General features: G+C 43.8%; 1 protein-coding gene across 3 annotated transcripts in view; it reads right to left on the reverse strand.

Moving 5' to 3' along the window:
* LOC114849466 (exostosin-1) overlaps positions 1-15,730 on the reverse strand; it is a 79,209-nt gene that overhangs the window by 5,555 nt on the left and 57,924 nt on the right. For 2 of the 3 annotated variants that reach the window (XM_029140946.3, XM_029140947.3), the window contains 6 exons: positions 13,729-13,836; positions 10,202-10,321; positions 7,976-8,108; positions 5,063-5,181; positions 4,585-4,680; positions 1,100-1,189 (listed from right to left, as the gene is read on the reverse strand). In XM_029140946.3, the coding sequence (XP_028996779.1) occupies positions 1,100-1,189; positions 4,585-4,680; positions 5,063-5,181; positions 7,976-8,108; positions 10,202-10,321; positions 13,729-13,836 (666 nt within the window). The remainder of the gene's footprint in view (positions 1-1,099; positions 1,190-4,584; positions 4,681-5,062; positions 5,182-7,975; positions 8,109-10,201; positions 10,322-13,728; positions 13,837-15,730) is intronic. The other variant, XM_055506070.1, reaches the window with a different exon arrangement.

A 15,730-nucleotide genomic window follows, 5' to 3' on the forward strand; every position in this document is an offset into this window, starting at 1 on the left:
CATTATTTCCTCTCTTTAAACAATCCAGTGGTTTTTAATTTGCTCTAAGAGACGCGGGGCTAATAAACCACGGGGGAGTTTGCCATCCGCTCTTCAGGAAGTAACAAGGCTTTAATTAAAGAGCAGCTCGTTCTTTCAACAACGAAATGATACGGACACAGAGGAAATGCCTCTCGTGAGCTCCTGCCTCCTTTGTTTCCTGTAACACGGCTCCTCTCCGCTTTCTTGTCTTTCTAAGTCGTGTCGCTCGCCTCCTCTCCAGACGACCAGTTTTACAGTCAGTCTTTTTTCTCCTCTTTTAATAAAGTCTAATTGAAACACTCAGTAATTGAACTGCAGTATTTCCTCTCTAGATGCCTGATCCTGACAACTTCGCGCCACAGACTCTGTTGTCGTCTGTTTGCTTCCTGCTTAGCGTCGAAGCGCCTTCACGGCGGCCTCACAAAGAGCCAATTCATTTGGAATGAATGGTATTCATGACTGTGCAGGGCCTGATTGTCCCCTTTCACAACGGATCAATACTGAGTAAAGACATCACCAGCTTTTGCCACTGACTGACAAAAAACTGCAGTTTAGACCTGGTTAGAAAAACATTTACAGAAGCGACTGTTCATCGCTGGAGTCTCTCCAACACTGACCTTTTCCACAGTTATACTTTTATTCCACAGTTTCACTCAGTCCATTGTAGACGTCCATGAATGTCTTTCTATCTTGCTACTGGTTTAATGACAAATTCAAACCTATACTGTTTTTTGAAAACCTTATTTTGTGGAGAGGATTTTCAGGTAAAGAGAGATCAGTAGGAACAGTCAAATGACTGATCAGCCCAGCGCGGCCCTGCTCCAGGACAGATGTCTGATAAAGGACAGGAGCAGCTGTCAGATTGACAGCAGACCACTGTGGTGCATTGGCTTCTTTAACTGTCTGGTGAGTATTGTGGGGATTGATCCAGATGTTGCTAACCGTGCTTTGGTGGCCTTGGATTTGGATTTGAAGTGTCCGTCTCGCCCCGTATGTTGATGAACCGTCAGTGTTTCACCTCAGCAGTTGCTGAAGTTGACGGTCGAGCCAAGCAGTTAACGAACCGTCAGCGACTCACCTCGTTGGTTGAAAGGACGGCGTCCTCATCCAGGCTGAGAACAGCGTCGGTGAGGATGATGTCGTGGGGGAAGAAACGACTGCTCATCAGCTGGAGAGGAAACATAGAAGCAGCTGTTATTAATATCATGTTGACATCAGTCACAAGACGTATGTGTGTAATTAACCCCATGTTTAACGCTCACGCTGCTTTAATCCTTTGCATCAAACAGTTAATGAGGCTATAAAGGGTCAATGAGAAAACGTGTTTGCTTGTTGTCTGCTGTGTCCATCCATCAGAGAGTTGACCTAATAGCTTTTCTATGGGTCTTTATCAATTCACTGCCTGACGGAAAGCGTAGTAGACCGTGATCCATTAGCTCGACGAGAGCTGCTGATGAAGTTATTGACGCCAGGCTGAAGTGTGAATTAGTTAACTTTGGGGAAAAGACACAGCTGGACTTCATGGAAAAAACATCAGTGGAAACTTTCAGCCTCTAAACTGAAACAAATGGAAAATGATGATCATTTGTAATCATTAATCCACCTGAAAGTTAGTTTCCTGCCTGAATAGTTTTGGTTACAAACACAACGGGTGGCTATTATCTGTGGATGCCACTGATGCAGATCTGGACCTGCTTCTCAGGCCGCGTCTCTGTTTATTACAAGCAAAAAGACTGCACTTTTCATTTCACTAAACTCAAACTAGCCTCCATGTTAAGTCATGTTGTTTAACATGGACCCACTATCTGAAACAAAACCCATTGAATTAAAGCTTGGGGGTAATGTTAAGAAGCTTACTTTGCAAAGTAAGACAACATATCAAATAATAAGGTTAATATCAGTTTCCTGCTCGGCCTAATGAGCCAACGGTTGAAGGCGCACATTAATCAAACTAAGCACAACATCAAAGGATTTGAACACAAATCCCCTAAATTCCCTCAGTCATTTTAGAAACTCCAGTTGTAGATCATCGGAGAGTCAGAGCTCTTGGCACATGTATTTTCTTTGGATAAATGCCCTGTAATCAGCTGATAATTAGTTCAGTGTGGATGCTTCATAGATGTTCAACAGTTCGTTCTGTGTATAAAACAAACATCAATGTAATTGGATGGAGCAAACGAGTCACGTGCCTCAGAATCAACAGGACTAATGTTCTGAATGTGATGAACGCACAAAATCAAACATCTGCACAAGAAAGAAGGAAAAACCAACAACAGCCACATTTGATGACACCATAAATGCTTTAGTCATTTACATTTATATTCAATTATTTGTGTTAATTTCCTCAGCTCATTATTTGCTGTCCAAAGTTCTCCGTCAAGCATTTTTTTCTATATTTCCACTAATAAATAATAGTAATCAAACCTACTCGATTCTGGGTTCACTCTACTGCTGATAAAATGGGCCCATTTTATTAAATGTTGTGCTAAATTATTTTCTGCTCCTTCTATCCAAATATTTAGGACCTGAGAAATTTCACCATATCAAACTCATTTGCCCTTTGGCTCGTTCGGTTCAGTCATGCCAGCACTGGCCTCAGAAACCTCATATTAGCTGAACCCTCAGTGTGTCAGTGCCTGTGAGTGACACCTCCTTCCCTGTGGCTGGTGTCAAAGCTTTCCTGCCTCTGGACAGAGATTAGATTCTGGCGAGATCGCTGGCAGTTCAATGGTCTGAACCTTATCTTTGTTGCTCCCTTCGCACCCATTTCCTCTCGTTAGATTTGCTATGACTCCCTCTTCAAGGAAAGTCTTTGGAGTTTCCAGGTCTGTCTTTATCTCAAACACACCTAGACGTGTGTAAATTACAGTTCAAAGTCAGAGATCACATCCTGTCACATCCATCGGCAGCTCCATCATAAATTATGGCCAGCCACGTCCTCTTCATTTTCCATCTTCAACCTTTGAAAGGTTGCTAAGTCGGAGTCATTGTATATATTACAATTTCCATCACAGTCATAACAAGAGTTAGTGCTGCATTAGTCTAATTTAGAAATTGGCCTGATTTGAGTAGTTCCTCGTAGCGAAGCCACAGAATCGGTGGCTGCTCCTCTCTACATCTTTTCCAGCTCATTGTTCTGATTCGGTTCTTTTCCTTTCTGATTGACTCTCTCTGCTCCCATCAACCTCATTTCCCACAGCAATAAACATACTGTACTGCTTGGCAAGCATGACTCAGCAGATGGTGAACGTTAGCTGCTGAATGCTAATGCTGCTTTACGCCTATCAGACGGTTCAATCTCCACTCTAACTGCAAACTACAGTTAATTGTCTGTAAAGCAAAATAGATAAACTACACACGTCTCACTCCACAACGATTGGACAAAGCTTAAGTGGATCCAGTATTCAGATTCCTTTTAACATGTTTGACCTTTAACCTGCTGACTTTTATGCTCCTCTGGTTTAATTTAAATGCACGGATCAATGTAGCAGATTAGTTTATCAATATAAACGACAGGGTGTGAGGCTGGAAGCTGATTGATGAAGCTCAGATATAGTAGCGTGCTGGTGTGAAGTGGGTGGAGACCAACATGTGGGGAGAGAAACGCTTGCTAAGCGGAATCTCACCAGCAGATCCAAGCAGTGGGTGCAGGCGAGAACACCAGAGGATGCGACCGCGTCTCTGCTCCGCATTACAGATACATACAAGTGTATCCAACAGCAAATTACTGCGCTGCGGCTCCGCGGAGGCAAATGAGACGCGCTGCGTGTGTCTGCTGTCGGTATTATTATTATTACAGTGACAGCAAACCCAGCGAGCGCTTTACCACAAGACTAATTACGGGACCGCAGAGATGTGTTTCATTGTCATTACTTTTTTTTTTAGATGCTGAGGTTTTCACATGAAAGCAATTAGGCACCAAAGCATTGGAATTAAAAACGGGCCATGATGTGTGGAGCTCTCTCGTATGTGGTTAAGTGTATTTTTAGGAAAACACTCCTGAGTCAATTTCCCGTCTCCTATGAAAACTTCATACGTGTGAATGTGAAAACTAAATATTACTGAATTATACTGCAAATGAAGACAATTCCAACAAAGACACACTCCCACAGCCTTACTCTATCTGCCGACAATCACAGCTCATGTTGTGAGAGTCTCACATAAACAGTCCATTTATGCCTGAAACAGCTCTGTGCTGGAATTTAATTCAGACAGGAAATAACATTAGCTCATACGCTGTCCAAGTCCTGTGTTTATTCCTCCCCCTGTGCTCCAGCAGACTGACTGCTGAGAGACCCGTTCACGCCATCCACACTCAAAAACAACATCCGCAACGAGCTCGTCGAACAGAAAACCATGTTTCACAAGTACTCACAGACCTGTAACGTACAGTAACGCATCCAACCTCATTTTAGTGACAGAAGACTAGAGGTTGAGGTTTCAGTTCTGGTGTGAATCGCCTACAAATTATGGTCAAATACCTTAAAACAACACAGTTCCATAAAGCAACAGATAAATATCCACAAAGTGTTTTAACGCGTAATGAGAGCGAGCAGCCGTTACCTTGGTCTGTCCTTCGATGACGGTGAGAGGCACGCTGGTGGAGGGCCACTTGCTCCGCGCAGGTAAAGGCTTGTCGCAGTTCCATAAAACCACGATCTGGATGAGGAAAGAACAGGACATCTGAGCCTAAACACGCGCGTCATGCGGCGTTTGGTAAATTACTGCACCGGCAGTAGCTTCACAGAAGTTTGTGGCCTTGCTTAAAAAGTGGAGTCACCTCACACTCGAACTCATTTGCCTTAAAAAGCACAAAATCTATTCCTAGACTCAACTAAAGTGGTTTTATTGCCTGGAGCCAAACTCAGGTCTGTTTTCTGACAGATCGATTCCAGCCACAGTCCCGTTAATGAATTCAATCATCAAGGCACATTTCTACATATCCATTAAATATTTCACACTTTGCTCTCTGCTCATGGCCTGTATGGGCTCATTAGTTGTTATTGTAAACGTGGTACAGTAGAGGAGGCTCCTGTCCTACCTGTGCACACAGCTTGGACTTGGCTACAGCGATGATGAGCTTCACCACAGGGGAGAGCTGGGCCTGCAGAGGAGTCACTGTATGGATCACAGCTGTGAACTGCTGCGAAGGGCTCTTACCTGAGGAAACACACACACACACACAAACATTTATTATGGATAAAGCGTTTACAGTTTTTTAACAGTGATTTGTGCAGATGTAGCTCTCCATAAAGCTCCATCACGGATAACTGGACACTGAGTGCTCTGCGCTGCACCCGTCATCCATCTCTCTGACAGGATATATACCCCTGCTTCACATGACTGAGCATGAGTAAACATGTCTAATCCAAAAGTCAACCGTTTGCTTTCTACGTCTCTCTCAGTGGAACGTAAGTGATGCTGATTTGTTCCCGTAATGACTAATTCTGTTTTCTACAACCTCACGACAGACCAACTCTCGTTAACTCGCTGTATTTCACTGAGGCAAACAAAAGAGGCGACAACAAGAAAAGTCAAGAAGCAGAACCGAACTTTAAATTACTGCCTCGATACATTATCCCAGTTGAAGAATTGATTCCTCCTGCAGCAGCTAACACCAAATAAATATATCAATACTGTGCAGCATTGGCTTCTACAATCAAATTATTTGAAAGAGTCTGTATTTCATTAAAAATATACGTGGTTACACTGAAACTTGGAAAATAAAGAGCGAGTTTACAGTTCAAACGTTGATGCAGACACTTACGCTGCGTCTGCGTCAATCATCTATAGACCTGCTGTCCAAGAACAATTTCCCCATGGGCTCAATAAAGTAGTTAAAAGGTTGCTGCTAATGTCCACGTCTTTACTGCAACTCATTTAAAATGATGATGACATAATTCACAAACTACAGTAAAAACGCGCTGTTTATTCGTCTCATGCTGCTCTATATTCCAGCACGCGTTGGACCTGGCAGAAAACAGACAGGACGACCTCTCCTTTCAGCACCGGTGGCTTCTTTGCAGCCGGAAGCAGACGAGCCGCGTCGTGTTATACAGCACCCACAACGCCCTGAAGACGGAATCACCCTGAAGGAAGTCGTCACGAAGCAGCACGACTCATTAAATATTAGCTCACCGCAAAATCACAGGAGCAAGAAAAGAAGTGAAAATGCTACAGAAGTGACTCCAACGAAGCTCAGTGAGGAACGTGCTGCAGCAGACACACACTGACGGATATCAGTGATAACACACCTCACATTACACCCAGTTAATGCAGCCTTAAGTTTACAGTAAATAAATGCTTATATGCATCTCTGTGAAAAAGTCTCTAAAGCCGGGGACGGCAGGGGAATATCCACAGAAGCAGGATATTCAGAACAGGCTGGGACCACAGGCACATCGCATGCCAAGTGCTGGGTGGGGGAGGGAATAGGGGAGCGAGCATCCTCATGGATAAGTGGAGCCAGAGTGCTCTTTAGTGTTGCTCTATCCATCTCCCTGACACGGAGCCCCTGACCGCCCATCTCAGGTGGGCTCAGCAGTATTTATGGAGGCATGAGTTCCACCCTTGGTGAGGTCACAGGACCTGGCTTTTCTTAAAAACAAGCCCTCCGATCGTCGTCACCGCTTCTTTGGACTAATTAAGTCCAGGCTGGAGTGACTGGCAGCGGTTGGACGTACAGATCAACGTTCACTTGCTGCCGTTTGTCCGGTTATAAACAAAGCTGAGCTTCCTTTGTTTTTGTAACGTGGTGGATCTCATTACTCTTCAGTCTGCTGCATCTGCTGGAGTTATTAAAGAGGTATTGGACCAGACACTGGCCTACTGACCCGTAGAACAAATGGCAGACGCACAGTGGGCCAGCAATGAAGAAACATAACTCTGTGAGAAGGAGAGTAAATAACACGTTTATCCACAGCAAAAGACAGAAAAGAACAAATCCACATCAATACTTTTGCTGTTTTGAGACAAACAAAACAGAAGATTCTGCATTTGTTTCTCACCCTGATGGCTGGTGAGTGTGGGGACGGAGCACGGGCTACGATAATAAGAGCTGCCGTGTCACTGGATCACTGCTCAAACATGGTGGCACATTTTGTTTGTCAGACTGAAGATCCATCTGTTGTGAACTAAACTGATCTGTAAACGTCACATTTCACATTCTCTCTAGTTTTCTACGGCTCAAACTCCTGTAGCCTCACGGAAAAGCAGAACCTTTCACAAACTTTGGTGCAGCCGAGTTGAGCCATCGAGTCGGTGCATCCTTTCAGCTCCTCAGGCAACGACGCGGCACAGAGTCAAACTTTTCCTAGCAGGCAGAAGTTGCATATGCTTGGCCATCAAAAGTTATGGGGAGGTAGCAGAGTGAGACCACTGTGCACTGACAACAAGTTCCCCAGGAGCAGCATTAGATATGGCAGAAGCTAAAATAGTGATTTACTGCAGTGGCACAAACCAAACTGCTCCATCGTTCCTTCCATCTCAATCCCTCCCCTCTCGCTTCCTTCTAACCCCAGTGCCCTCAATTCCTCAGAGAAAGGCAAACATCGATCTCAGTTACAGCCTCAGTCTACAGAGAATCACTCAGGTCTGCATGCATAACTATACACACCCACACATATTTATACCCACAGCAGGCCACTGTCTCCTCAGCCTTTGCCTGCAGCTTATGTAACAGTTTGCTTTCTCTAACTTATGTTTGTACTTCTAAATGACCAGCAGCCAGTTTCGCTCGCTGCATTCAGCAACAGCTTCCAGGTGAACGCACAGCGCCTGAAGAAACAGCTGATTGGATTCAATAAAGCACAACGTGAAACATGCATTGCTGAAATAAGATAAAAACATGTTTCACCCTAATGAATAAGGAAAAAGGACGAGGATGAAATGAGGAACTTTTTTAAATTGAACATTTCATATGATATTGGAGGTTTTTTTTTTTAAGTGTTCTTACCCAGTACGGCATAGTAAAAAGGGAACTGGGCCGGGTCAGTCGAGTACTGGGGCAGTGCATAGAGACCACCGGGCAGGGAGTTCCACAGCAGTTGGTTTCTGGACACGTGGGAGTCCACGCGGTCCTGGATGACCTGCAGACACAGAAGGAGAGAGGTCCGGTCACGTATGAACGGCCGGAGGCCTCGGTGCGGCATCTCTAGCCCGGACACGCTCCAACACCGCTTGACCTCTGACCTTGAGGCAACAAGCTGCTCCCAACACGAGCAGTCCATTAGCTGTTTAGCAGCTTTTCCCATCTGTTTCGTAACAAAGGTTGTTTCACTGAGTCGTGACAGCGAGACAGGTTTTTAAAAACTCCTGATCAAATCCAACAACTTTCTGCAGATTCCTCCCACAGTCCGAAGAGGTGCAGTCAGGTTAAACGGCCTAAAGAGCACACAGGCGTGAATGGATTCTGTTTCTATGTGATGGACTTAATATAAATATATATCAGCTATGAGTGAAAATTATTCATGCATACGCTCACATTAGCAAATGCAGAGTGAAGAGCACAATATTTCCAACTGAGGGATGGAGTCGCGCACAAGCGCCTCAAATTTGATTGGCAGCTGTGAACATTTACAGCCACAAATACAAATTCAGAGTGACACAAACATAAAGTGCATTTTCAGGACAGTATTATGAGTGACACCATCTGCAGCAGGGGCATGAACGGCCCACGATCGGCAGCTGAATGAGGAGTCTGTCAGACGGAGCTCAACCCGTGGCTCCTATGACTCAAACCTTGGTTTGCCTCGTATCTGCTTTGATTTAAATCTCCTTTTCTCTACTTCACCAGTTTAAACTTCCTGTGAGGCCCAGCGCGTGTTCTACAGGCAGGAACTCTTTATTTTCCTGGGCGCCACATTGTTTTCTCACCACACACGCATATGTTATCGAGTTAGCGTGAGGTAAGCACATATGACTGTGTGAATACTAGTGTTAAACTTAAAGGAGGAAACACTTTCACGTTCACAGTTTAGTATTTTTACCGTCAACCTGAAATGAATGTACAGACACACTGAAAACGAGCCTTTAGATGTTGCCCATAGCAACCATTCTATTTATTTAAGGTGTCCTTTGTTTAACACGGTTTACATTATAATAAACTTGTATTTGGAGAAGAAACCAGCTGTCACACAAGTCAGCTGTGACTGTAACATTATATTAATGTCCAGTTACATTAACTGTGACTCATTCAACAGTTTACGTACTGTAGTAACCTCAGATAAAACATCTCTGCACCACCTGCTGCCTTCATGAGCGGTTCTAGGGCATGATTCAGTCGCATTGTTTGAAGAGTTTCTGATGTTCAGTGTGCCGTGGCGCCTCTGGGAATCTAATCCAACAAACAGATCTTAAGTCGTGGTGTGAAGCTGATGATGATTGTGACGCTGATAGAAAGCGACGGCGAGGCAAACAATAACGCATGCCATCAGACAGATCGCGGAGATGATGCTTTTGTAATGACGACTATGATGCTGCTGCTGATGAGGGTGATAAAAAGGATTATTATCTTCTGTGTCTGTACTCAGAGATGCTGCAGCGAGCAAATAGTCCCCGAGGACTGAATCAAGGCTGCGAGGAAGTAAAACAACAACAACAGAGAATAAAATGAGACGCGGAAGGCTCCGATTCGCCAATGAGACAAGTTCATCTTCTACTCTGCAGCTAGCTGGGTTATTTAATGAGCTGGCCTGTAGCTTTCTAGTCTGGAGAGCAGGCATGTACACCCACACATGTACTGCAGCCTCTCTCACCCCAGGGCCACACTGAACAGGCGTCCTTCACACAGCACCTCACCAACACACTGAGCAGATTTCAGGCATTAAAATCTTTGTGTCAACTTTAAATATATCCTTAAAATACAACAACTTCTGTCCAGCCATTACTTTCCTCCTGATATTTCACTGCATTCAGTATAATATTTTCAAACAGCTACACCAGGCATCTGCATAAGCAGCTACCTGTCAAATAGATTTTTCTGAAAGGAAATAATGAATATGAAGCGAACAGATTGACAAAATGAAGAAATTCTTTTGTATAAGTCGAGCTTTGATTGGTGATGCATCGCCTGCGGCACTGTGCAGTCGGGAGCAAGACAAAGCTGCTCGGCTGATTAAATTAAGCTCTCATGACGAAAGCGAATCCAAAACTCCCATTAAGACCAATTTCGCAGACAAACCTCCAGAGTAGTTAAGACGATCTTGGCTACAGAAGAAAAGTAGGCATCCCAGAGGAACTGAGTCTGCTGGCGGAGAGCCAGGATCCTGTCACGGCCCACGGACCGGGTAATGGAGGGAACCTGGAGGAAGAGGAGAGGAAGAAAAGCAAGAGGACAAAAATGACAGCCACATAGATTAAGTTAGATTTGAAACAATGCCGAGTGAGAGGATGAGAATTGGTGTTTGAAAAAAAAGTGAAGTGAGGAGACAGGTGGAGGAAGCATGCGTAATGCTGTGGACATGTACAGCAGATTAAAGGAAAGTGTCCACATCTTTGTCTATCAACTGAGCTCCATCCACAGATAGAAAGTGCTAAATCTGACAACAGTGGGATTGTTTGCTTTAAAAAACAAGGTCCGACTAGAATGAAATGAGAAAAGCAGCCGCTTCTCTGATTTGAGAAACTGAAGCAGAGACAGTTTAGTCCTTGATAAAAGGAGTTTAATGTAGGGTCATAAAATTACTGTTCATCGTTATTTCAACAGCACAGTCCTGTGAGGTCGTAATGTATTGTGTGTAACTAGACTATTAATCCTTCACTTTACTTATCGTTGGCCGTCACATTTGGACACACCTCCTCTTTTAACGCTGTCTTTTTGGTAGGGGATGTGTTGGCCTGTTCATCTGCTCACGGCTGCCAATCCACTTCAAACACTCTCCACCTGCTAGGGGCCCGTGAATACCCTGCTCCTGAATCACCAGGGGCAAACTAAGGCCCCAGCTCACATCATCATGGAAGGCATGAGCAGCTGGCTTGTGGCTAGCAGGAGCAACACGCGGGGAGAAAGGCAATGAAGGGATGAAATTAAGGGAAACCAGGATCCTGGCGATCTGACCTGGGAGCTAAACATCTAAGATCCCAGGAAGACGCTGCAGAAAAACAAACCAGCTCCCTGATGAGGTCAGACGTGAGCTGACACGCAGCTGGGGGGAAAACGAGTGGTTCGGACCCTTTGGGCCTCAGGGGAGGTGGAAGCTTCAGGTCAAAGCTTCAAGTCGAAGTCACAACTTGGTCAAACTGTCTAAACGTCCTGATAATGACCCCAGTATGAGTTTGGTCAGAGCCTTTCAACCCCAGACCCAAACCTGGATTCCCTCCTGCTGAGCAGCATTGTCCCACGATAACTTTATTTTTTAAACCGGAGGACATTCATCCGTGCTTGTGCTGCTGCTGCTGCTGACGTCACAGGATCCGCTCACAGCAGAGCGAGCTTTAATTGTTCAGCCCTCTGAGGTGGAACATAAACAACACCAATCAAATCTGCTCAATTCGCTTCCCCTCCATTGACTCTAATAGTGTTTATGTTCCTCTGCAGGGACGTCGTGCGTGTACGTGTCGTGCATGTCTCGTCTCCACGGGGGGGACAGAAACTCTCCACTTTAAACAGTCAGGTACTGCGGCCCTCGGTGATGTAATTGAAAGTAATGAGATTCAACTCTCCCAGCAGGTGTTCGAGCGCCGATGTGATGAAGAATGGGGATGTGTGGTGAAAAGGAAGATAAGAGTGGAAGCATTCAGACCCGTTCATGCAGGAGACGCGCTGCGTTTATTACACTGTACAGACACTGTCACCGAGACCAAACAAACAGCTTCTGCCTCGTTTGATGCCTTTCATGACTATTTAAGGTGTTTAGTCGACGCTTTCTCTCTGGAAGCTGATTTCATTGCCGTCTCTGTGCCAGCTGTTTGAATGCTGCAGGAGACAAATAAGGACTTCAAGGTGTCCTCAAAGTCTATAAAAGCTCTATTATGCTTGAAAACGCACTTGACAAGTAGTGCGTAAGAGGCCGGTGCCAGGACGCGAGGTACAGCAGGAGGAAACGGTCAGATGCTCTGAGCGGTGGTCTGGCTGCAAACGCTGCCTTGGCCTCCAGAACTCCCGCTCTCCAGCTCTTTGGGATGCGTTCAAAAATCTAATCCGATCCAAGAAATCACAGCATGTGCTGCCAGGGGTCAGACTGTGGGTGAAGGCTCTGAAGGCGAGAGCCGCTCTGAAGAGCGAGGGCTCCTAAGATCTGCACTAAATGAAAAGCTCCTTGTTTGGCATCGACTCACACCACACATCTGGTCACTTTATGAAATCTGACTCAAACTTTCAAGTCCGAGTCCATGAATGTCTACACGCAAGTTATGTGTTGACTGATGAAAGCTCTTCTCTCACCACAAATGTCAGGTTTATCTTAAAAGCCTTGGAGCTTTTATTTTTAATAAATATATAAATAAATAATAAAATATATATAAATTAATTAGATTTCTGCATTAAGACTGTTTTGTTGACCTGTCGACACATCGACTGATTGAGTAACAATTAGCGTGCTTTTATGTGGACGCTTGTTTTGTTGAAATGAACAAACCACGCCACAAACCTCTAACAACGGGTCTCAAACGTTCAGAAACAAAATGTGCTAAGATTGTGCTTCTCTTAATGGTAGCTTTTCTCTATCACTCTAAAAATGTAATTATCGTCATCGGTGGGTGTTGAAAGAGGCCTGTTAGAGGAGCGTGAGCATTATTAAAAGGCACACGACCACAGTCTACTGTCACGCACACACAGACTCACATCTGTGTTGTTGTCCAGGTGGTGAGACAGGTCGTGAAGGTTGCACGCAGTAATATAGCGAGTAATTACAGAATGTAAATATCACAGCTTCTGCCTGCTGCACTAATTAAAAGGAACAGAAGGAGATTCAACTGTTAAATAATCCGTCTCCTATAAAAATAGTTCCTGGCGCTGCTGAGTGACTGAATATCACAGCTGTCAAAATAAAATTCAATTTATTAAAAAGGCATCACTAAAATTATACCTGCCCCCTTCTCTCAGCTCAAGTGAATATCTACACCTAAGTTATGTGTTGACAAGTCCCACGTCTGACAGCAGCTGGCGAAAAAGAAAGATAATTTACTTCCCGTCTTGTGCTGCTCAGGTTCGCATGCTGCTATTTGTGGTTCCAGTGACAGTGTCTGTGGTTTCCAGTCTATTATCCTTCTGCTGGTAAAAAAAATAATAATACGCCAAAATAATAATACAGGGAAATTTTCTAAAATGGTGCCAAAACATTAATGATGATAAAGTATAAATGAATAAAGCTAAAGCAGACTATAACCAGCCTCATACACACTAGAAACACACATCTGCTCTCAGGCCCTCATTGTTCCTGCTCTATGTGGTTTAGCTATGGGTTTGAGTCAAACTCATCTGGACTTTCGTGATTGCCCCGGGGGATTCAGGGAGATGATAATTATTACTGGGAAGTTGTTGACATTTCACCACCTAGAACCTGAATTAGTGCCTGCTGAAAGGGCACATTTCATGGTTGGAGACTTTATGCTGTACAGTGTGAGGAAGGTTTGCCTGAAAGCAGCTAAAGGTTCATTGAGATGGAGTTTCCATCCTTCCACCTGCTCCACACTGAGATACTGTACAACCCACCTCACTTTACTGTATTGTCAGAGCATTGTTTCATCCCTCCTTTTGATTTCTAGTACCTGTAACAGCAGTCTCTCATCTCCAACAATTGCAGCTTTCCTCCAGTCGATCACTTCAGAGAAGGGGAGCTCCCAGCCGTTACTCAAAATTACAGGGATGCAAGCTGCCTGTGAGAAAAGAAAAGATAAATGATCACAACGTGATGAATGAATGAATCAGATACTGATAAATCACATGAAATACTAAACTAAAATGATCAGACATCATTATATTGAAACATTTCAGTGTTTGCATTCTGAAAGTCTACAGGTAAAAGTGCAGAAATCTTGTTGAAAAGAGGAGCAGAATCCCAGGAACCAGTGTCATCTATCCAACAGTTTGGAGCAAAAAGCGGTGATGGACCAGCCTGTGTTTTCACTTCGGCTTCTTCACTGAGGGACTTATCCTAAGAGGTATTAGACTCTTAACAAGTTCCAGCTTGGCGGGTTTACAGAAACAAATGGACGTGCCAGAAAGATTAAGGACAAAACGTCTAGTTATTTATTTCTCCATATGCGTTCAATATTTAGGATTCATTAACGTGACTTAATTCATCAGGAGCCGTTTTCATCTCCCACAGGAGCTCCCGTTTTGCTGTGAACTCATTTTCTGTTGCGGCTTCATCACTTGGGGTAAACGGACGGCAGCTGATTAACTGTGCCTGCAACTTCCATTCACTTGACAATTAACTTATCTTATTTAAAGTTTGTGGTGTGGTTTTAATAAATTCTCAGGTAACATTATAGAAAAACATGAAGTGAGGGGAGTTTCTAACTTGCACTGAAGTGTGTTACCAAGCATTCATTTAACCACAAACTAGATACAGAGAGACTATGTTCGTATTACTGAAATATTCTAAGAAACTATTGATTTATTTAAAAGGTAGTTATTTACCAACATACACAATGTAAACAATGCGTAAAGTGCATATTTCTGAATATGTCCACATATGATTAATGATAAACTGAATGTTAAATATATTTTCTCATTTCCAAATGAGAAAGTGTTAAAGATAAAATGTATTTCAATCACCACATGTTCTTCAAATAACTTCATCAATCGTTTGTTATCCACGGTTGTTGACGAAGCCATAAATAAACAGTGAATAATACCAAGTGCTAATTCAAAGGTTTATTATGTCCATGTATGTGATTCTGGAGGAGGTTCGGAGCCAAAAGGCTTCCCTTCACAACATGCTTTGATGTTTACATGTAGTCTGAAGCTGCAAAGCAGAGACAGAGACTGAGGGCATAAAAAAATTCAATACGTCTGGTATTTTCATTTAAAGTTCAAGTTCGATGAGAGATTAAAGGAGATTCACAAAATGCTGAGCGTATGATCAGTGACCTGTCTGCGCAAAATCTCCCAGCTTTGATTAGTTGGGCTTTGGAAGATGACTTTTCTTTTCCTTGTTGTCATCTTATTACACACCTCTTTGTTCTCCTTGCTCGCATACCTGTGCAGAGGGGACTGCAGTAGCTTCCAATCTAAAATCTAAAGGGGCACCTAAAAGGTAAAATCACAAGTACTGCACATTTTCCCTCCCAATCATCTTTCCTATGTCATCATTTGTACTGTGGCACGTTTACACTGTCCCAGTAAAACGCAGAGAAAAGGAATGAAGCAATCTGTTGGTTTATTATTTGTGCAGCATCAGGAGGATGCATCCTCCCTAAGCCTGCTGGTCAAACACCAAGCGGGTTTCATATATGGGGAAGGGGCGCATTGGATGACCTGTCCTCCACAATCCCTTGATCTGAACTGGACTGAGCTGGTTTGGAGCGGAAAGCACAGCGGAAGCAGCAAACAGGTAAAAGAAAAAAACCTTCTAAAACCATTTCAGGTGCGAGAACCACGCTGACAAAGCTGTTTACACGTCCTTCACAGGGGTTTTCATGATCAGTGTTAATGTGGAAAATATTAAAAATAAAGAACAATCCCTGAAGGAGGAGGTGTGAGCAAACTTAGTTTCACTGTTCGTGCAATGGCTACTTCACCAGCAGTTTGTCTGTGGGATTAATA

The sequence above is a fragment of the Betta splendens genome, chromosome 24 (genome assembly GCF_900634795.4).
Source record: "Betta splendens chromosome 24, fBetSpl5.4, whole genome shotgun sequence".
In the NCBI taxonomy this organism is placed as follows: domain Eukaryota; kingdom Metazoa; phylum Chordata; class Actinopteri; order Anabantiformes; family Osphronemidae; genus Betta; species Betta splendens.